Consider the following 23,525-nt stretch of genomic DNA (forward strand, 5'->3'; position numbering starts at 1 on the left):
ATAACTGATATTAACATGCATTTTAATCAATGTATTCAGTTAGCCTGATTTACATCATAAGCCATCAGAATTTCTTATTACTATCTACCCATATAAATATAAGCATCTGCACCAAATTGCATTTTTTCACTCAGTTTGGGTCTTTGAATAAAACTGTTTTTTGTCATCAAGTATATTTTCCTAAATTATATTAAATGAGTGATACAAGTCTGATCAAATGTGATACTCAAAAACAACTTTTTTTTTTTTTTTTTTTTTTTTACAAATATTTTCTCTAAAGATTTAACAAACTCTATCGTTTCTGAAAATTCTGACTATTATTTCACATGCTGGGCTTTACAGTGTTAATCATAGGCAGACAGATGGAAAATTGAATCAAACTATTGACTTCCAGCCTGTCTGGAGCCACTGTTCCTCACATGATTAATCAAGTTCTGCTCAGGCTGGACTGGAGTGTGTCTAGAGGCATGATCGTTATGATCTTGTTATCATTTATCTCATTTTGATCTTTTGATGACCCATGGGGCAACATCTTTGTGGCCAGACGTGACGTTTTATTCCTCTGCTAATGGCGTAATGCTAAGAGGAACTAATTAAGGGTGGTTTACCAAAAGGACTTTTAGTTTTCAGAAAGGATGAAAATGTCTTTCTACCCAGCAGTCTGTCGCGCGTCCTGTTTATTTGCACACCCCTAAATGTGATATTTGTAGTGAGGAAAGGCTATTTCAGACTTTCGTTCTATGCTCTTCAGCTCTTTCACAGAAGCCCTCTCATTATCCAAACACAGTGGGAGTGTTCAAACCCAAAATAGTTCAGAGAGGGGTCAATTACATGGTGTTAAGAGCCAGGTTTTCACTGAAAATGTGATTCTGTGAGCTGGTTTAAAAATGCATTCAGTGTATTTCTCTACAGGTGTAAGATCTACGTTCAGGATTTCAAACCATGAGAAGTAACATGCTGTTGAAATTCAGTGCAGTCTAGTTCACCCCGAAATGAAAAGTCTGTCATCATTTACTCATACTTGCATTGTTTTAAAACTGTAAGTCTTTCTCATTTCTGTGGAATACAAAAGAAGATATTTTGACTGCCTGGGATGACAGTTTTGTAGACCGACCCAGATTTTATATCAACTTGGTTCTCTCAACAAAAACCCATAGGATTTTGTTCATCATTATAATCTTAATAAATAAACAACTTCTATGTTATGAATTTCAAAACCTAAACACAATGGGAAGAAGTAATAAGCTTAGGCTTTAAACAAAGTACACCACAGTCACATGAGAATTAAGCTTGTTTTTATCTAAAACACACATTGCCTGATATTCTGAGTGTGAACAGTTTTTAAAAGTGTTTTTATAAATACAAGCAGATTATCAAGTAGATGAGCTACTGTATTTTATGTTGTAGAATAAAACATGAAATGACTTTGGGACAGCTGAACTGAAGTTCCAGAGTTAATGGGTTTTGGCCTGCAAAAATATCCTTTCAGCACCATTTTCATTTTTGGGTGAACTATCCCTTTATGTTTTTCTTGAATAGCAAGAGAGATCGGCTGTGCAATGGATGAACTGCATGATGGGATCCCATTAAAGAAAAACACTGCCACTGTGTGGTTGAATATTCTAACCACTGTGTGATGAATCTGAAGGCATATATTGCTTTCTCTACATTCTTCCTTATCTATGCATTCACGTTAACTCATTTAGCAGTGACTGTGATGTTCAGTTTTAGAAGATCATAAGAACACAAACACATCTCTGTCATCAAATGTAGTAAATGTTTACTTTGAAATGACCGTGATACAAAACGGAATATCAAAGAGTACAAAAACATCTGTACTATTCATAATGTTCATGTGAGCAGAGGTCAATCTGTAAAATTCTGTAAAATACAAATCAGAAGTGTACTTGCATTGTACAATTATCACTTTTCAACAACCAAACCATATCTAGAACCTCATATTGCACAAAAGGCAAACTTTGACAGAAGAATGTAGTTAAAATAAGTTCTTTACACCTAGAGTTTGTCAAAGGCACTTTAAAATGTATTCAATTTCACGCATCTAGATTTTTTTCTGCAATAAAATGCAAATAATAGATTAAAAAGACAAAAATAAGCTTGTATAGAATGTGACTTTATAAAACATATTTTTACAAGTCTGAAAGACAAAATTAAGAAATGCATCAAGTATAAAACAGCAAAGCATTGCACTGTATTGCACTCATACTGTACACAATTTGTCGTTCAGGAATTGCATCTAAGGCCCGCTGCGGTGCATCCTACACTTTAACCATTCAGTTATCTTAGTCACATTTCTTCATCCCTCAATGCTGCTGTGAGTGTTAATATGTGTCTGTGTTTTTAACCAAGGTGCTTCAGTACGACCCAGCAGTGAAGACCGGACCATTTGAGGGGGGTGATTTCAGTTCGCTTAAATAAAATAAGCAGATCAACTGCAATTCAACTATTTAAATCCATGTTGAAATCACTCCCTGGCCGTCGAGTCCTGGCACCTTCAAAGTCTCTTCACACAGAAAGTTCTCAGGAGACCAGCGTTTCTCATTCTAGTGTCTAAGGAGATGCTTTTCTTCTCCTGTAAGGACTGTGGAAACTACAGCTGCTCAATTCAGTGTACTGTGCCTGAAACAAGAAGAAGAAGAAGAAGAAGAAGAATGAGAACCCTAGTAAAAAAGTAATATATTTAAAATACATTTATGTCATACTAAGTAGAGTTCAAATCTATTAACATATTTACTGACATATTTCTCAAGATATAAAAATTAGCATTAAATTATATTTGGAGTACTACTAGTACACAATGCACATTTCTTAATATTAAGCCTAAAATGTGTTTTAATGTCACTATAGATGAGGATTGTACGATCTTTGAATAACATCATTCTTTAAATGCAAGATATTTACAAGTGTACCTGAAGTATACTTGCAATAGGTCCACTTTAGCACAATCAAATATACTTCAGTGTATCTTTAGTTGGACTTCAGCACTACGTCTGTACAATTATTAGTTGTTCCAAATTATCAGATTTTAGGCATACCAATTTAGTATACCAAAAGTACAACTGCAGGGTATTTTTTATTGAGTACATACACATGTAAATGTATTTGAAGTACACTTAGCATGAAATAAATGTATTTCAAATGCACTTCAGTATAGTTATTTTTTACTAAGCTTCCAGACAAATAAGCAAATTGAGAAAAGGCAGTGCATTCAGTCATCTAATTGTAGACATTTGAAATTATTTATGCATACATATTTTTTGTTAAACTTCACTAGCTCTTAAACAACTGCAATGCAACATCTGAGGTAAGTGAGAGAGGTGTTCATTATTGTGTTGAATAATAGTATTTAGAATAAAAGGACTTCGATTCTTTAGGTGTACAACCTTATATTATAAATTATATTGGTATTATTTGGTAAATCAAATTGTATACATTATAAGCCAATAGCCTCATTCATACACAAAACATGATTACATTGCAGGATTTAAAAAAAAAAAATGTTGTGATAATTACCATTTGAACATCTGAAGGCACTCTGGAGAGGAAATCCATCACCTCATTGTTTTCAATGGCATATGGATTGCGCAGTTTCTTTGTGAATTTATGTATACCTAAAAAAAAAAAAAAAAAAAACATTATTATGACCAATCTCTACTGATGACCCAGAACTTCAATATTTGTCACAAATGTGCTTAATTTGTTCAATGGTTTTACTGACTTGAAAGGTTTCTGACACATTTCTCATTGTTTGAGAGTAACACAGCTGGTATCTTACCCCATAATAAAATAATGTAGCGTATTGGAATAAAGTAAGTGATCACTGTAGCCATCATGAGGACCAGGAAGGCCAGATTAGACAAGAACGGCACTGACCAGTTGAATGTACTGGGGAGAAAAAAAAATGGTGTATCAATGTTAATGTGCATGCATTCTTTTGAATATTTGTACTGTTTGAATGCTAGTTTAGTGACTAGCAACAGATATATCAGAAATATTTGACACTTTTGATTATTGTTGTTGAAGGATAGTTGTGTGCTTTAACTGTTTAACAGAAGTTAAAGTTAGATTTCAAAATATACAGACAGTGGATAATGTACAATTTCAGACTTTTCAATCTCTTGTTGCTTTGAATAAATTTGACTAACCTATACACACACACACACACACACACACACACACACACACACACACACACAATCATTCAAAAGTTTACCATTTCATAATACTGCTGTTTTTTCAAATTAAATAAATTAAATAAACAGTCTTGGGGAACATATATCAGACTTCTTTCAGAAAAATCTTACCACCTCCAAACATTTGAACAGTTGTGTATATATTATGCAATTAATAATTTTCTCTTAATATCCACAATAACAAATTTACACACTTCAAAAGCCTGAATGAAGAGGTGAAAACAACACATACTTTTTTATTCTTTCACCAAAGGATGCAATCGCCTCCAGAAGGTTCTGGACCGTAATGACAATCTCTTGAACCATGTGAATTTTCTCCATCAGACCTTTTCTTTCCGACTCCTACAAGAAGAAAGATTTCAAAAGACCAAGGACATAAAATGTCATCCTTAGTTACTGAAATAAATGAATGCAAGTAATTTTCTTAATAGGAAAGAATTATACCTTTTCATCTTCATCTTCCTCTTCATATAACTCCATGGTGTCCTGCAAAGGAATTTTGCATTTTATTTTTAAAACAAAGCCATTCAATTATAGTTAGCCTATCACATTTACATTCAGTATCACAATCGCCAAAACAAATGCTAAACTAAATTCTTACTCTGGTTGATATTCTGCAATGAAAGCCACCACAAGTGTTAACAAAATTGATTAAAAAAAATAAAATGAAATAAAAATCACCCACTAGGTCTCTGGTGACTCTCTCAGAGGCGATCTGGAGATAGTTCCACACAATGAGAAGAACCATGAACATGGGCAGCATGTAGAAATCCCAGTACCACACAGTGAGAACAAAGACCTGAAGGAAAACACATGCAGGATTCAGGCTTTCATGAAGACGGAGACCAATGAAGGGTGACATATTTGTCATATATTTACATTAATCCAAATTCTTCTATTAACAGTTATACATACATGATTAACTATTAAAAACTAGTCTTATTTGTAAGGTAAGCTGCTATAAAAAGTAACCTAGCATTTATATGATTTATTTCCAAATCACATAATACCATAAAAATCTAATTAAACAATCATGAATTGACTGAATGAATGAATTTCTAACCAGAAATGCTATGATGCTCCTCTGCACACTTTCCCACTGGAAACAGCTCTTGATGAACTGGTTGGTGTGGCACACAGCACGATAAAGGTTCCTCACGCGAAGAACATTCCTGGCAAGAACCTGGTGATTGTCAGATAGTTAGCAGCTCATACACTGACACATTTCTGTGTGGATGTTACCCAACTTATACTATACTCTACTGATGCTCTAATATTTCTGAACGTCCTACCTTCTTAGAAAACTTGGCATTGTCCTCCATAAACTTCTGCTCTCTAGGTGTGAAGGTCCTGATGCTTGCTTTGATCTGGCCAAGGCATTGAACAATTCAAAATATTAAATATACAGTGTCTGAGCATATGAACTATTTTACAGATACTGTACATACAAGGATATACATCAGGTGCTGAAAATGTATCTGAGCTCAGTATTTTTGAGCTAAATAATGGCACTATCATCTTCTGTAGAGCTGCTTTAATAGCTGAAATTAAATTTGTTCATAACTGATGGATTTTAATATATGTGACACTGGACCACAAAACCAGTCATAAGAGATTTATACACCATCTCAAAGCTAATGAAATAAGCTTTCCATTTTTTTTTTTTTTGTATAGTTTGTTATGATAGGACAATATTTGGCCAATATACAAATGTGAAAATCTGCAGTGTGAGGGTGCAAAAAATAAATAAATAAATAAATATTGAGAAAAACACCTTTAAAGTTGTCTAAATGAAGTTCTTAGCAATGCATATTACTAATCAAAATTTAAGTTTTGATATATTTACAGTAGGAAATTTACTAAATATTTTCATGGAACATGATCTTTACTTAATATCCTAATGATTTTTGGCATAAAAGAAAAATCAATAGTTTTGACCCATACAATGTATTTTTGGCTATTGCTACAAATATACCCCAGCGACTTAAGACTGGTTTTGTGCTCCAGGGTCACATATGATATTTATATATGTATGTGAATGTAAAGCAATCTAAACTGTATAAAGTGCTATATGTTGGCTGTCATATTCTGCTTGGCTGATCATACTGAACTATTGAATAAAGGTGTAATCTCTCAGAAAAAGACTCACAGGATTGAAAATGACTTCCAGCTCCAGTACTATGGTTCCTTTAAACAGTCCTCCCAAATTCTCTTTCCTCAGAGGACAAGCAACCTGCTGACCGTTACGTATCTGTTGCAATAAAAAAAAACATTAAACAAAACTCAATCATATTAATATATAAATTCCAATTCAATTAAGACGTTTTTCACACCATTGCTCTAAAAATTGAGGTATTTAAGTAAATTATGTCAATGTTCTGCACTTACCGAGAGTAAAGGAAGGGCCACCTTCCCCAAGAAATCCGGGGCTTTGTCTCCATCCTCATCAAACACAGTCACTTCCAGAACCTCATGAATGTCTTTGACTGGGCTGGTCAACAAGAGGATTGGAATAAATGTCACTATTAATTTAACAATACAGAATAATATGTAGAATACTGTTCTAAAGTTTGTAAGATTGTTTAATGTTTTTGAAAGTATCTGATGCTCACGAAAACAATAATATTGTGAATAATTGCAATTTAAAATAACAGTTTTCTATTTCAATACATTTTTAAATTTTTAGTCTTCAGTGTCACATGAGCCTTCAGAAATCATTCTAATATGCCGATTTGATGCTCAAGAAATCATATTATTATCATAGTTGAAAACAGTTAAAAAAAAAAAAATCTGGATCCAGTGATACATTTTTTAAGGATTTTTTGATGCACACATAGTTCAAGAGAGCAGTGTTTATCTGAAATAAAAATGTTAACAATATAAATGTGACTTTCGATCAATTTAATGCATTTTTGGATTCAATAAAAGTATCAACTTTATTAATTAATGTTAATCTTACTGACCATAAAGTTATGCATGGTAGAGTACATTAATAAATTTGGATACTGACAATGTAAAGACTTTATTCCACTCAGGGTTGAGGGTCTTGTATATGGTGTGGGTCTGCAGCCGGTTGTTTCCCAATTCCAGAACACAAAATGGGTCACTCTTTCCTAAACATATACAGAAGATCCAGTGAATGTGGTTGTTGTTGCTCACGGCTAAAAAAAGACTTTTGACTGTGTAATCCACAAATAATAAACAATACCATTTAGATCAGCAGCCATGAGGTCAGTGGCCTTGATCACTTTAACCTGAAGAAAACCAACATCTCTCAAATCCTTCAGGGAGTTCCTCAAACTCTGCCAAGAAAAAAAAAAAAAAAAAAAAAAAAAAAAAAAAAAAAAAAGAGATCCGGAGTGCATATTGTTATTGCTTACTATTATTTTAAACATGTTTTTTTTTCTTTTAGATGCCACAGTATGACATTTAAACATTCTTTGTAGCATACATACGGAAGTACTGTGGTAGAGTAATGGGTTTAACGTACATATTTAACCAGCATGTTGTCTCTCTCATGAGGCTCTTCCAGTGGAGGGGCGACGAGATCCGTGATGGACGCTCCAGTGCAGGGAGTGGGAGTGACGAGGAACACCACCCTGCCTCGGCCCGGGTCCAGCTCATGTGTAAACAGTGTGGATTCATTCAACGGCAACCCAGACAGTTCGATCTCACACCTGCAATGTGCACACAGACACATCAGGCCTTGAACACAAAACCAGCAAGACCCCCTTAAATTCTTTATTCTTTTGAGTTGAATGTTCTAGGTTTGATTGAAGGTAAGCTTTATTGACAGTATTTGGGGCATAGTGTTGTTTACCTCAGAAAATAATAAAAATTTTTTTAATGTAATTAATGTAACAAGGTTTGCACAGTTGTGCTACTTTTTTTCTGGGTTCCTTTTTTTTTTTTTTTTTTTTTAAAGGTCTTTAATGTGACTTTTAATAAGTTTAAAGGTGCTGTATGTAGGATTGACATCGAGTGGTTGAACTAGGTATTGCAATCCAATTCTAAATATTGGAGAGGGTTTTTACACCCGGCCCATCCTCCTCAGACTTCATGCACGTGCAGGTTGCCAGATTGAGGACACAAACTGCAACGAGAGCACTTGACAATAAATGAAATGCGCTGTTTTTTTCCGCCAACTGGCAACCCGGGCTGCCGAAATACAATTGGGTAAACTGGAAGTGGGCGGGTTTCACAAACGCCCGAAACGCACATTTTCAAACGAGAATAACTGACTGTAGCATTGTTTTTCAGATAAACAAGTATGTTAACTTAGCAGCTTTCTTAAATATCTGCAAACATACAGTATTATGGTATTTTTATGTGTTAGTAGAGTCAAAATCTTACATACAGCACCTTTAATGCATCCTGAATCAAACAATTAATTTATTTCTTTAAAAAAGGTCTAAATGGTAAATATTACTTGTGCATTATTGGCATATTTTTATTATGTAAAAAAAGCATCGTATCCTTGCAATGTGTATTTACTGGTTTTATATAGTCATGGCAGGAGATGAAATACTGAATACTGTATAACTTTGGAAAGACAGAGTCTTGTGGTCTCAAAGTCTCATGCCACAAGATACTATACATTAGTATGCATTTTAATTAGGGCTGTCAAATGATTAATCACGATTAATCACATCCAAAATAAAAGTTTTGTTTACATAATATATGTATGTGTACAGGGTATATTTATTATGTATATATAAATACACACACATAAATTATATATTTAGAAAATATTTACATGTATATACATTTATATATTTATATTCTTATATTTTATATTATATATAAATATATTTAATATATAAACATAACATATTCTTCTTAAATATATACATGCATGTGTGTGTATTTATATATACATGATAAATATACACAGTATACACACATATATTATGTAAACAAAACTTTTATTTTGGATGTGATTAATCGTGATTAATCATTTGACAGCCCTAATTTTAACATGTATTTATTTTCCCCTTGCTTCCACTTCCAGCTCCTTACTGTAAACTAAAGTCAACAACATAAGATTCAATTCTAATGCAACAGAGATCATGCCAGCTTCCGTAAATAAAACTCAGCTTACATTAGACATTCTCAGAGTCCTTCATTAACTTACTGTCCATAACAATCCTCATATCTCCGCCCCTCTTTTCCCACCACTTCAATCTCTAGAATGCTGGACGTATCAGGAAACTGGTTGAAGTCAAATCTTTCTCTCCACTGTGTGTTGACCTTCTTCACTTGACTCTGTGAAAATGGATGCAAACTTAAAGCCTGTACAGCAGAAAAGCTGCGTTGATTAATCTTGATATTCAAAGTTAATGACTTTGTAACTACATCAGAGAACTAAACCGGTCTTCCTGATGCTTTTCAAGTAAATACCTTGCTTTTATATTTCTGATCTCCCAGTTTAAAGCGAACAAACAGGTCCCCCTGTCCGTCCAGTGGTAAGTCCCGCCCCTCCACCAGAGTGATGGTATATACGCCGGTCCAGAGTTGACTCTTCTTCATAGACTCCGTGAGACGCTTGTTATGCTCTGTTGTACTTCCCTGAGGATCAATAAAAATATTAAAATGTGATATTGAGAACTTGTGCAAAGCTTCTGGAGATTATAATAGCACTGGTTCTCAACTATTAACTTGTCAAAAACAATTGCACATGCAAATAATAAAATGCATGATATAATCATGCATATTTAATTTAGCTAAATAAATATACTTAACTTTTAAAATCGAGGAAAACCCAGTTACTGTATCTTTCATGCATCCAATCAAACTACAGTATTTTTGTCACTTGGTAAAAGCTAGTCAATTTAGGCTGATGCCAGCATGGACAGGTTGTGCGGCATGGCCACATTTTCAAAAAACATGAAAAAATTAAGCAAAATATAAGAAGGCATGACCCAAGTTGTTTGCAATGAGAATAAACATGGCTTGTACCGACCACAGTGTGCTTTCCGTGGTGAATTATTGTTTAAAAAAAAAAATTGGGGTCAACATTTGATGGCAAAAAAAAAAAAAAAAAAAAAAAAGAGTTGAGAACAGTGCTATATTGGTTGTGAATTTGGTTAGTTTTATTCTTCATTGAGTTATTTGCATGCAGATTAACAAATACACTGGCCCCAGATGAAAAAGCAGGATCATTGTTTGTGGAATCATTTGCTTTGAATATATTATTACAGGAAGTATTTAATATAAATTCACCAGAAAGCGCTGACACAACCACTCAAGAATCAAAAAGGTTGAATGAGAGGTAATTTAAAACTAATCCTTCTCACCCTGAAGCTCCTTTTTTTCCTTTGGGCCCATCTCTTCACAATAGAAACAAATATTGTGAACACATAAGCAGCAAACATTCAGTTGGTGGAGTTAGTTTGCTTGCCTAACCAGCTCTTTAAATTCATAAAGTTGCTTACTTGTTTTTTGTTTTTGCCATCCCTCACAGATAAGCAGATATCGACGACTATGACACCCATATCATCCTCCAGGCTGTTAGGGTCGTCCAGAGGAAGCGCCATCTCGCTGCTCCTGTACAAAAGACAGAACAAAAGCATCAGAAACCACACTTCTGCTTTGACCTTTAATACAAACATTTCAAATCAACCTACTTTTCAAGTTCCAGTTTATTGAGCTCAACACCGCAGGACCCCATGAAGTCATCCGTCGTCAGATCTCGATCATAAACCTGAATAATGTGTGGATGGTACTGCTTAATATACCCGTGGCTGATCTTGGTGTAATGTGAATGCTTATGCATGCATGCCACAGCAAAGTAAACGTGTACCTTGATGAAGAGTTTCTTGTCCAGGTTGCGGATTGGGAAGGAGAAAGTCTCATTCCAGACAGGGTTGAGATTCTTATACACCACTTTACTTTTGTATAAGGTCTTCCCGTCCAGTTTGAATTTCACATATGGATCACTTGTGCCTATGGAGAGAGCAATGTTTTATTTACCATCTGCAAATTTTCTTAGCTATAGCATTTGCATGTATTAGAGTCTCATTTCTATTTTATAATCTAGAAATAAATTACAATGCAGTTCTTATTAGCAATGGCTTAAATATATTTGTACTATGGTAAATGCATTACTGTTCAAGTGACATTAAAGACATACAAAAAAAAAAAAAAAATTATATTTCAAGTAAATGCTGTTCTTTTGCACTTTCTATTCATCAAACGATCCTGAAAAAAATTTAAATGACTTTAGAATTAAAAAAAAAAAAAAAAAAAAATGTTCCTTTTGGAGCAAATCATCATATTAGAATGATTTCTGAAGGATCATGTGACACTGAAGACTGGAGTAATGATGCTGAAAATTCAGCTCTGCATCACGGGAATAAATCACATTTGAAAATATATAGAAAACAGTTATTTTGAATTATAATAATAGATCACAATACTGTTTTACTGTATCAAATAAATGCAGCCTTGGTGAGCATCAGAGACTATCAAGAACATTACCCAACCCCAAAATTTTGATTTCTTAATTAAATGTTTAAGTGTTTATATATATATATATATATATATATATATATATATATATATATATATATATATATATATATATATATATATATATATATATATATATATATATATATATATATATATATATATATATATATATATATATATATACATACACACGAGTAATTTAGCAAATTCATTTTAATTTACTTTTATTCCTGCTTTGCAGTTCTGCTTTATAATATTACTAATAGTTTAACAAATCTGTGAACCAAAGTAAGTCAACTGTATTTTGGCAGTTCACGGGAGAGATCTGCTTTATTAAAGTCCCCAAGAATGATTAAAACAGAGTCCGGGTTTTGTTGATCTGTCTCTGTGATCTGATCAGTGAGTTGTTGTAAAGCCATGCGCTTGTGGTGGAATGTAAACACTCACGAGTTGTACACTCACAATTAACAATGGTGTGTGTGTATGTGTATATATATATATATATATATATATATATATATATATATATATAGTATATATATATATATATATATATATACACATACATACACATACACATACACACACACACACACAATGTACACATATTTACAGATATGCACAGTCAGTGTTGTATATATAAACCGATAAATGGGTATAGACAGACAGTACTAACACTAGCATCGACAATAGAATACGTAAACATAATATACTTAACACCAGGAAATTGATTTATGGTAGGCATATAGATAGTATATATAATGCGGATATGTGTGTTGTATTGTTATATTAAAGGGGTCATATGACGTTGCTAAAAAGAACATTATTTTGTGTATTTGGTGTAATGAAATGTGTTTATGTGGTTTAAGGTTAAAAAAACACATTATTTTCCACATACTGTACATTATTGTTTTTCCTCTATGCCTCGCCTTCTGAAACGTGTTGATTTTTACAAAGCTCATCCGTCCGAAAAGCGAGGTGTGCTCTGATTGGCCAACTATCCAATGCATTGTGATTGGCTGAATACCTCAAGCGTGTGACGGAAATGTTACGCCCCTTACCATACTGTGATGCTGTGTCCCGGTGCGATGAGACAAAAACAATAAAACCCATTACAAGCAAGACATTTGTTGCATCCAGTGGGGACATAATTACTGATTATAATGACTTATACTGTGTTTTTATGCGTTCCGTTTTATATTGTGCAGTGTAAACATAAAATCATGTCTACATTTGTGATCAGAGAAACGACAAACAACAAGCTCTAACAGTTCCTCTACACTGCTCAAAACTTGCGCTTGAATCATCAAATGGCAATGGCGTTTGAATGGCAAATCCTTTACATATGAAAACGTACTGTGTGTCAGAAGCGTCAGACTGTACTTGCAAAGTTGGAATTACCCCACTTTATAGAAATAGACACGGCATTGTAGGAAGGAAACAGGAAACAGTCCTTGTCATTTTAGGTCACAAAAATTTGAAAAAAGTTCTGCGAAATCCTAGAGGGACTGGACAGGTGCGGGCCCTGATGCTTTTGTAGCGTCAGTAGTGAGAGAAGACTGTGACTCAAGTTAGTATGATATAACCAACATGCAGGTCATTTTGTTATGTGACAACAAAACCATAAAACAGGAAATTACATCACAGAGAGGACCTCCGTAGACCTTCATGATACGGTATGTCACATGTCTTAAGAAAAATCAATATGACCTTTTACGGCACAATAAGTTAGTTCAGCTTGAAATGTCAAAGGAATAACCCTAAAGAAAATTTCAAAATTCATACTTAAAAACTGCATCTTAAAAATGACTCAAAATGCATACTAAATGTCTTGCCTGTCTTAAAAAATGTAGCCTATATTAAAAATGTTTGAAAACATTCATGAAAATAATGGAAAATTTAAACACCTACACTCATGAGAATGTGCAAACAAAATATGATATTACATGTTACATCATAAGACATTACCATTGACATTTATTAATCAATATATGTCAAAAATGTATGAAACCGATGATAGAAAACTTGGAACATTTGTATTTAAACAATTGTCAATTCAGACATACTGTAGTAATCTGACCAATAAATATGTAACCTTAGGTATTCCTTCAATATAATACATTTTATAACCTTTCAGTGAACTATGTGGCCAAGTATTTCAGTGAAATTTCAGTGAAATACTTGGTGCAAACAAGTGCAGTCCCTATCATTTTCCCTTCAATCAGATGACACGTTTAGTAAACTCTGTTTCGTGTGGGTTTGCCTTTGACAAGGATGTGGTTAATACTGAAGTGCAACATCAGTGCATGAGGCAAAACCAGGCCGCTTCCGGAGAGGACTAACATTTTGAAAGAGCAAGAAGAGCTGCAACATGCTACAACTTCTGGTAGGTTACAGTGCTATAAAAATGGATAAAAACAGGGCCCTCAATAAGGCTGTAAAGGGCATACTAAGCAACCAGGCTTGCTGACTATGGTTCGGAAAATAACCCTGTTGCACCAGTAGAGGGCGACATGTAGTATGTTTGAACAAGTTCTGTCCTCAGTTACTCCCAACCTTACCCTTTCATCCACCTCACTTTAAAGACATAGTTCACCCAAAAATTCAAATACAGTCATCATTTACTCAACCTTAGGTAGTTGTAAAACCTGCATGAGTTTGATTGTTAAAAATATTGTCTTTTGTGTTCAGCAGAAGAAAGAAACTCATACAGGTTTAGAACAAGTTTAAGGTGAGTACATGATGAGAGAATTTAATGGATTATCACTTTAAAAGCAATAAAATTCAAAAGCAACTCTTTATACTTGGTCTATTAATGCTTAAAAACCTGAAATCAAATTTCATTTATTACTATGGAGTAATGACTGCTGGAAATTCAGCTTTGGATGACAGATAAATTTAAAATATATATTAAAGTAATTTAAAATTACAGTAATATTACACAATACTATTGTTTTTACTGTATTTTTAATCAAATAAATTCAGCCTTGGTCAAAAACACAGACCGCAAACCAAACCTTTGAACAGTAGTGTATATTTGAATATCCTGTTTAATTACCGATATTCTTTACAAAAGTAAAACGAGTTGCAATCAGCAATTCATGTTGACTTTAAAACAGTAATATGATATGTGACTATATCATCCACAATAAAGGCAGGTGTGCAAACACTGACTATAACATGCAAATACTCTCTTTAAAATCTCCAGCTTCTCTTATATAATAGACACACCTATGAAAACGTCAGTAACAGTATCCTAATATTTCCAAAAGTCTTTTTCTAAAGGAGGATCAATCAAGGTTTCGCTGCCTTGAAAAAATGTAACAACAGGATAGCTCTGAAAAAGCCTAACAGGCCTACAACCACAAATCATGAAATTAAAGCAAAATACGCAGGCTGGTTCAATGAGCCACGTAGCAATGACGCAATACACACACAATAAACAGCAGTAAATGATCTCGGGATGAGGAAGTATACCAGTGCATATCCTAGTCTCCACCTCTCTGTGTTTTTACATGTCTTAGATGAGTGCCTCATGTGCCAGTAAAGACAACAGTGCGTTTTCAAGGTTCAAGGTGTGATTCATCTACGCAGGTGTGGCTGCAGACAGGTTTGAATGTGCCGAGAGGAATGTTGGCTCAAGTATGAAAGTAATGCACAAGTTCTGGTGTTAACGCAGTCAACTAAAGCAAAACTGAGTGATCAATGAGTGATAAAGTTCATTTAAAGCCTAGTAACAATGTCACTATCAAAGCCGGTTGATCATTTAAAATTTTTGCTAGTGTACTTTCACTATCACTTTATCCTTTTTATTAATATTTAATATAATTAAAGGTGACATCTAACTTCTATGCCACTACTGTTACTGTTATAATGATTTGAAAATAATGAGCTTCCAACCTCAGACATGTAAGTCGATTCCCTGCTAAACGGGTTGTTAGAAATAGTGCTACCCTGAACTCACGCTATTGGATAATTCAGTAGCAGACATGTTGGACCACTCAAACAAACAGAGCAATGTTTTGAAAGCGTATTTACATTTGTCTCTACACAGTAAACTCCGGAAGGAATTATTTTGATGTTGGAGCAAACACATCACATTAACGCATTTTGCTGTGTTAACTCCAGCTGATGGGTACACCTTTAACAAATAAGCACTAATACAAAAACCACTGACTGTTATTAAAATATAGGGCTGTGTGTTGAGTTTCAGGGTGTGTTACATTTATACACAGATATCTGACACTCACCGCAGCGGTCTCTAATGACCAGTCCACGGCCCTCCTTCAGGCATATAGTGAGCAGATATGTTCTCTGAGCTTCCCTCTGATGCTCATTCACTCCAGCTGTTTCTGTCTTCATGTCCAGAATCTGATAAAAAAAATATTTTAAAATAGTTTTTATACAAGTCACATGAACACTATATCTGCATAGTGTAACTTTACATATCAAGCAGCAATTTTGTCCTTCTGTTTTGTATTTTTAGGAACTAGGAGCATATTAAATGATCAATTTAGTGAACTGGAAAAAACATAAATGGTCATTAAAAATAGTGAAAAAATATAGAAGTGGTGACTTTCTCAAATATACACTTTCATTATATAGCACTACTCACATGAAGCTTTACCCCCTTACTTCTTTTTTTTTCTACTTCATAATTTTTTGAACTTTATTATTATTCATAATGGACTTGCTAAAAAGTCAGTGTGTTATTTGCATATGAATTCCAGTTTTATGAATGAGTTTTTTCTTACGCTACCATACAAAAGTTTGGGGTCAGTAGCATTTTTTAGATTTTTGAAAGTCTCTTATGCTCACCGAGGCTGCATTCATTTGATGAAAAATACAATAAAAACAAAAAGGGAGATCATGAGGCAATGAGGCACATCAACCATAACATTTCTCAGACCACATTGCTAAAACTGCCCGGGCCTGCAGATTTGCTTTATACAACATTAGGAAGATCGAGCCCTTTCTTTCAGAACATGCTGCATAACTCCGTGTTCAAGCTCTTGTTCTGTCCAGGCTGGACTATTGCAATGCTCTCTTGGCGGGTCTTCCAGCCAGTTCTATCAAAACTCTACAAATAATACAGAAGGCGACTGCATGATTAGTCTTTGATGAGCCGAAAAGAATGCACATCACACCTCTGTTCATCAATTTGCACTGGCTACCAATAGCTGCTTGCATTAAATTCAAGAATTTGACGTGTGCCTACAAAACCACCACTGGCTCAGCATCCCTTTATCTAAATTCATTTCTTCAGATTTGTGTGCCCTCTAGAAGTTTGCGTTCTGCAAGTGAAGGGCGCAATATTGTTCCATCCTTGCCACATAAAAATCTAGGACTACAGAAATCCATTATCTTCCAAGGTAAAATGCTGTTTTATGCAACTTTCACATTGTCAGGAAGCAAACCTTGAGCCTTCAATGTCAGCTTTGGAAAAAGAACACTGTTACGCACAGTATGGTCCATTTCAGGGGCATTTAAAACACAATGTCAGCTGCATGTATTCTACTAAGCGTCCTCTGATTTCATGTAATAGTAGACTTAAACAACAGAATAACACACACACCAAACATGCTAATACTTACATTATTGTGCTCACTGTCATGTATGGAGACCATATCTGAACCATTTCTGTTTAAATGCGGCTTCTGTTTCCCAAACACAAACAAAACAAATGGAAGAGTGAAATACTTTTCTAGATATGATAAAAAGCTACTAACCCATGAATCAACAGTGTAAAGAAATTTCCTCATTTATCCAAAGTCAGTCTCTAGTAGTCGAAAACAGTTATTTTGTATTTTCTGACTTCTAATTTCGTGGAACACGTTTCTAGAATAACACTGAAGATAAAATCTTTATTAAAAATTCCTTAGCCCCAGGAAGAATGAATGCTAAGCCACATAAACAAAGAACTAGAGGAATTAAAGTTTCCACTGCTAGGAAACCTCAAAAAAAAAAAAAAAATGCATACATTATTTAAATATAACACACTTGTAAAACAGCTTACTCGAAAAGCTTTTAAAGATCGTGTTCTTTTAATAAAAACAAAGCACAGAGTAGGGTTTTTCTTCCTCACTGAAAATCCCAAGTTAATCTTTCAACAACAGGTGATTCTATGTTTAAGGTATTACAAGCCAAATCACCTTTAAAAACGAGTAGCTGACTCACCCTCAAAGGCAAATATTCTTGGATATTATCCAGCATCAAATCATATGATAACTTTACTAAGATCAAAGTGAAAGATCACCAATGCAAAATGAAGCAGCGTTACATAATTAGCAAACATCTACCTCCACCTGACCATGAAAGATCTCTGTTTGTGTGTTATTTTTGGTGCCGTACAGTACCGTAAAGGTAGCTTGACACTTCCCGGGTGCTTATTTGCATTTTAAACAAATGGAGAAGCACCAGTCTGCTCTAAATGTGTGTTACCACATTCTAGGGCTTTGAAATGTTATGACAAGTTCCTGCAGTGGTGACTTGCTCGTGTTCAGAGGAACTACATTTCACAATAGAGTGCTGCTTTGCACTGTTCTCTGGAGATCAGCCGGCAAAATAGAGGACGGTGAAAAACTGTGCATTGTCTAACTTGAATGACAGCTTTTTCATTTCAATTAAAATCCTAACAGCAATGAAAGCTACCCCAAATGCACGCAATTGCAATCCATTTCGATAAAAAAAGTGAGTTTTCTGTGTGATCTTTATGAAATACGCAGTTGATAAAAATGAAAAGAACACAAGGAAGTACTAAGTTCACCAAAAGCATCAGGTTCATGTAACACAATCTTGCTAGAGGTTGCCCATAAAAAGCCAAAAAAGCAGAGTCACAGAAAACTTAACCCAGCTGCAGATCACTGGCACGTTTTACCTCAGCCAGGCTCTCTGATGAAGGAAGCGGAGTGTCCCTCAAACGCAGCACCTGATCCTTCTCATCTGTGGATTTGGAGATGTTGTGCTCCTCACACGGGGAATCAGTGACTGACTCCTGCGACGGCCAGCCGGTCGAGTCCAGCGAATCGGCGAGGCCGGTGCCGCCCCCTTTCTTTTGCAGAGTCACACTGTGGGGGGTGGTTGGGCTACGGTTGCAAGCTGAGGAAGTCCTGAGGTCAGCTGGCTGTTGGTGGGCGGGGCTTTTTAGATAGGACGTCCGACTCCTCTGCAGGACGTTCAACACAGACGTGTTCATCCGCTGGTCCAACAAGCGCTCTTCCCTTACCTCTGGCTTGTTGGGGTTTTTGTCACTGCTAACCCGCGAGTATCGGAAGAGTTTGGTTTTTTGGCGAAAACTGCCAATCAAGGACTTTTTGTCCTCCATGAGAAGGGCGTTGGAGTTTGTTTAGGTGGATTTTGCAAAGTTGGTCACAAAGGCCTCTCTCTCACACACTACAGCTGGCTTGTGACCAAGACCTGCAAGGACAATACAAGAAAGTAAATTAAACAAAGTCTATCCTAAAACAATGTAGCAGATGTATGTTAATCATCTATAAGAGACCAAACATTTGCTGTGCCTATATATTGATTTTTTCAGTTCCTTTTTCAGCTGAGGAGAGAACAATCAATCAAGAACATACATGTTTGAGATTTCCATAAATCTGCACTATGATTCACGGCCCATACTGTCACCTCAGACCTGATTCTCTAAAGACACCTTTCATTTGTTTTAAACAGGCCTAACATGTTGTGGGTGTAATTCAGGCCACAAGCTCATCCCTCTGCCTCCTTTTGTGTGGAAGCATAACTTGACTTTACAGCTACACATCAGGGTTTTTTCACACATCAGTGATAATGGAAAAGAGACAGGTGACACAGGTGTTTGCTAAGGCAAGCATCACTATTATTATTATTGCTCATACTTATAGGGTTAGGGATATAAACAAACCTGACCCAAAGAGGAATTCAACTTCAGAGCGGACATGAATGATGCAAATGATGATCAGCTGAGATGTTATTGTGTCATCTGCGTCACAAACACCACCTGGCAAATGATGACAGAAAGACTTGGGATGGGCTTTTTTGACTTCGGTTTTGGTTTGTAGGTAGACACCCAGAACACACTATAACCACCTACAGCAGCAATGCATATAACATATTAGAATATTTCAAATGCACAAACACTCGGGAACTAGAGAGTATAACATGAAAACTAATCTTTTAAGCTGTACTTATCAAAATAAGCCAAATGTGTGTTGTTTGTGAGTCATAAAAAGATATCTAGATTTACTGATAACAAGCTTTGCCAACCAAGTACAGCAATTTAATTAATAAGAATTTTTTTTATTATAACTATTGCAGTTGCTATATATATATATATATATATATATAGATATATATATATATATATATATATATATATATATATATATATATATATATATATATATAGTCTTACTGACCCCCAAACATTTAATAGATAGATAAATAGATAGACAGTAGTTTTATAGAAATGAATGTCTTATATATATATATATATATATATATATATATATATATATATATCTCAAGAAATCATTCATTTCTATAAAACTAATATCTATTATCTTCTCCAAAAATGAATACTTTTATTCAGCAAAGACAAGTTCAATTGATCAAAAGTGACAGTAAAGACATTGATATAAAAAATCAGTTTGAAATAAATGCTGTTCTTCTGTTTTTTGTTGTTGTTGTTGTTGTTGTTTCTATTCACTGAAGAATACTGAAAACAATGTATCACGGTTTTCACTGTTTCCAACATCAATAATAATAATAAATGTTTCTTAAAATCACCAAATGAATGATTTCTGAAGGATCACATGACACTGAAGACTGGAGTAATGGCATATATGTAGTGTAGTAGTGTGTAGGTATATATAAATCATTACTAAAAACCAATAGCTGCATAATCCTCTTACGGGTTTAAATACTGTGAACATGACCTTAAGATTTAAAGATTCAGGATATTATGCTTACATGCAGAGTATCCTCAAAATCTGTCTCACTTTTGTGACACTACAGATTTTTACAAAAACTTGACCTGTCTGGGACACATCTCTCACTACAGTCTGAGCCATTATCAGGGACTGGACGACAGCCAGCTAACAAGTTTGAGGAAATGGCTAGGTAACTATCACAGAAGTGGTTTTTGAGAAACACCACAGATAATTTTTGGTCTGTGCCAAAATGACTTCAAAACTATCATGCTAAATAGTCTGATGTAGATTAACACATAAGAGAGCAAGTTTCAAGTCTATCTTGTACAGTATGTCATCCAGAAGTCTAAACTATACTGATAATTGACACATTTATTACTTGAGATGTCACTTTGAGGAACTTCCAATATATTACTTTCACAGTTACTTGAGGAACTAATTTCAGTAACTATTTACAATCAAATTTTAGAAAATACCCAACATTGCAAAAGTTTATTTACATCAAATTTCACGAGCACTTTCACTTTTAAGTTAACGATAACATAACTTCAAATGCAATCTGTCGGTCAAATGCTAATTCTAAGAAACCAGTGTTTAAAAATCCTAAATGCTGGATTACACTGAAAAACATCTCAAATACGGCAACCAATAAAAGCCGGGCGCGATAGACACACAGACATCAGCTAAATTAGGCGTGAGATACAACCACTTACTCAAACTGCATATAATCGTTAACTTTTAAGTAAACAAAGCTGGTCGTAAAGTTGGGTTTGAGCTAAACGTTAAGGTGGTGTGGTCCAAATGGCATCCACGCAGCTTTTATAATGCTTCAAACACACTTCCTCTGTTTGGTCCATTGGGCATTAGTATTATCCCTTCATTCACTTGTACAGTCAGTTCCAGCTGTACAGTGAGTCTAGAGCCAAATACAGCTGCCAGAGCAATGCTTTATGATATTTACAATCCATCTGTGCACACCTGAGTTTGTCTAGTTTCCTCCATATATGGTTGCTATGTTTAGATACTAAGGATAACATAAAGCAAAAGAAATCTTATGGAATTCAGGCCAAAATCAAAAACTGGTGTGCATATTCAAATATAGCCCAGAATATCTGCTTGTCTATCCATCCATATGTTTCCCACACATTTTGACCAATGCATTTTCATAGGAACCTGTTCTAGTGCTCCGTAAAAAGGAAGGTCATGTAAGAAAGTATTTTTAGCTTTTTAAACTCACAAAGTAATGTGTCAACACAATATTATTTTTCCTTTTGAAGACAAATTAACAAAAGAATATTACACAGTGTCCCTCCCAGAACACAAACAATGCACCAACATTCACTTCCACACAGAAGGATCTAATACTGTCTGCAAAGTGACAACTGAAAATGTGAAGAATGCAGCAATTATGAAACAAACAGATGCACTATGATGGATCATATCTGCCTGTCCCAATATCAGCACAGTATGGAAGAAGTGTTAACAAAATAAAGTAAACTAAAACTGGAAATGAAAATGAATTGACAGCAATCAAATGCATGCACGTTCACTTGTGGGACAGTCCCAAAGGGTTTATGATTCAACACTGAAACATTTCGTTTTCATTTATTTGATTATATAGACATTCATTTGAATAAATCACTGTATGAGAAGTATTCCTACCTGAGGTCCGGCGTTTAATCCATTTCCTTTCAACCAAAGACGTTTCGGATCAAAGAGAAAACATCTCATGTGTTCACAGCAGTGCTTTCACTAACTTCCTACTCTAGCACGAGCGACATGAGTAACACAGCAAGACTTCACTCATGAGCTACTGAAATACAACAAGTGAGCAGAAAGGCGATTAACATGATTCATGAGCAGATATTACTGGCCCGGAAGTTGCCCATATTTGGTCAGGTAGGCTGGGTCTAAAAAAATAGATCTGTTTATTTAAATAGCAATTGTGCATTTAATCGATGTTAATGTTTTTCAGTGCCATTATTTAAGTTTTACATTGAATGTCTATACCGCTGCTAAACTATTACGCAGACAGCGCTGTCACGTGACACATGTTACTTTCCTCAGCGCTGGTAAGGATGGACCAATCACCGATGTTTGAGATAACTAGCTAAATCGTTTTATAACGATTGATGGCATGCGATTTTTATTTGTGAAACAAGAAGTTAAACCAACATTAAAACGATAACACCTTGAAGTGTATAAAAGTCTCGAAAAAATATAAAAATGCTACTGAGATTTGAATGGGGCTCAATGGAGAAGTCTGCGTTCTGAGCCACCAAGCGCCCCCTGGAGAAAAACACCCCTTGTCCCTTGCTGTTTGTCACCCAACGGGGTCGTTCTTTAAAACAAGGCTGCTGTAATCTATCACTCACATGGATCAGATTGTGATCTAAATTAGAGTTTCTCATAACAGTCCGGATGCTATAATTCTTTTCCAGTTGCGAGATAACGTTATCATTAACTGGGATATAAACAATCTCTTTGCATGAAATCTATCTTGACGTTATGAGAATGACAAATATACTCAAACTCAATCTGCAAAACGGCTTTGAGAGAGACTAAATACTGGATTGGTTTGTTTTGATGCACTGATAATTCATAGTATCTTGGTTTGCTGTCACCTAGTGGTTAAAAAAGAAATTATATCATTGTATATTATATATCCCCCTTCCTCAAATCTTGCCCTGGAGGTCCGATGCGCTGCAGAGTTTAGCTCCAACCCTGATCAAAGTCATCTGCCTGTGATTTTCTAATGATCCCAAAGACATTGATTGGCATTGATTAGCATGCTTAGGTGTGTTTGATTAGGGTTAGAGCTAAACTCTGCAGGAAAGTGGATCTCGAGGTCCAGATTTGAGGATCCCTGTTATATATCATCATATTTTGGGGCACCCCAGGTTGATCAGATGCAACACCTCTT

At 35.0% G+C, this 23,525-nt stretch overlaps 1 protein-coding gene across 7 annotated transcripts; it reads right to left on the reverse strand.

Moving 5' to 3' along the window:
• Positions 1-1,763: 1,763 nt before the first annotated feature.
• On the reverse strand, positions 1,764-22,564 carry LOC109076296 (multiple C2 and transmembrane domain-containing protein 2-like). Of its 7 annotated transcripts, none has more exons than XM_042727207.1 (24): positions 22,265-22,564; positions 19,581-19,671; positions 18,565-19,103; positions 17,282-17,344; positions 15,938-16,058; positions 11,017-11,159; positions 10,841-10,917; positions 10,649-10,760; positions 10,511-10,543; positions 9,615-9,782; positions 9,349-9,479; positions 7,705-7,891; positions 7,423-7,516; positions 7,225-7,327; positions 6,603-6,705; positions 6,364-6,465; positions 5,507-5,581; positions 5,278-5,397; positions 4,900-5,013; positions 4,659-4,700; positions 4,447-4,556; positions 3,797-3,906; positions 3,535-3,632; positions 1,764-2,640 (listed from the first exon to the last, which is right to left on the reverse strand). In XM_042727207.1, exons 3-24 carry the CDS (start codon positions 19,009-19,011, stop codon positions 2,572-2,574), a joined length of 2,622 nt encoding a protein of 873 aa, XP_042583141.1. In that variant the 5' UTR covers positions 19,012-19,103; positions 19,581-19,671; positions 22,265-22,564; the 3' UTR covers positions 1,764-2,571. The 7 variants fall into 7 exon arrangements, with proteins under 7 accessions (XP_042583141.1, XP_042583140.1, XP_042583145.1 ...); XM_042727206.1 differs by having other exon boundaries at positions 19,576-19,671; XM_042727211.1 differs by having other exon boundaries at positions 19,581-19,760.
• Positions 22,565-23,525: the final 961 nt, after the last annotated feature.

Source organism: Cyprinus carpio, chromosome B7 (genome assembly GCF_018340385.1).
Source record: "Cyprinus carpio isolate SPL01 chromosome B7, ASM1834038v1, whole genome shotgun sequence".
Lineage (NCBI taxonomy): Eukaryota > Metazoa > Chordata > Actinopteri > Cypriniformes > Cyprinidae > Cyprinus > Cyprinus carpio.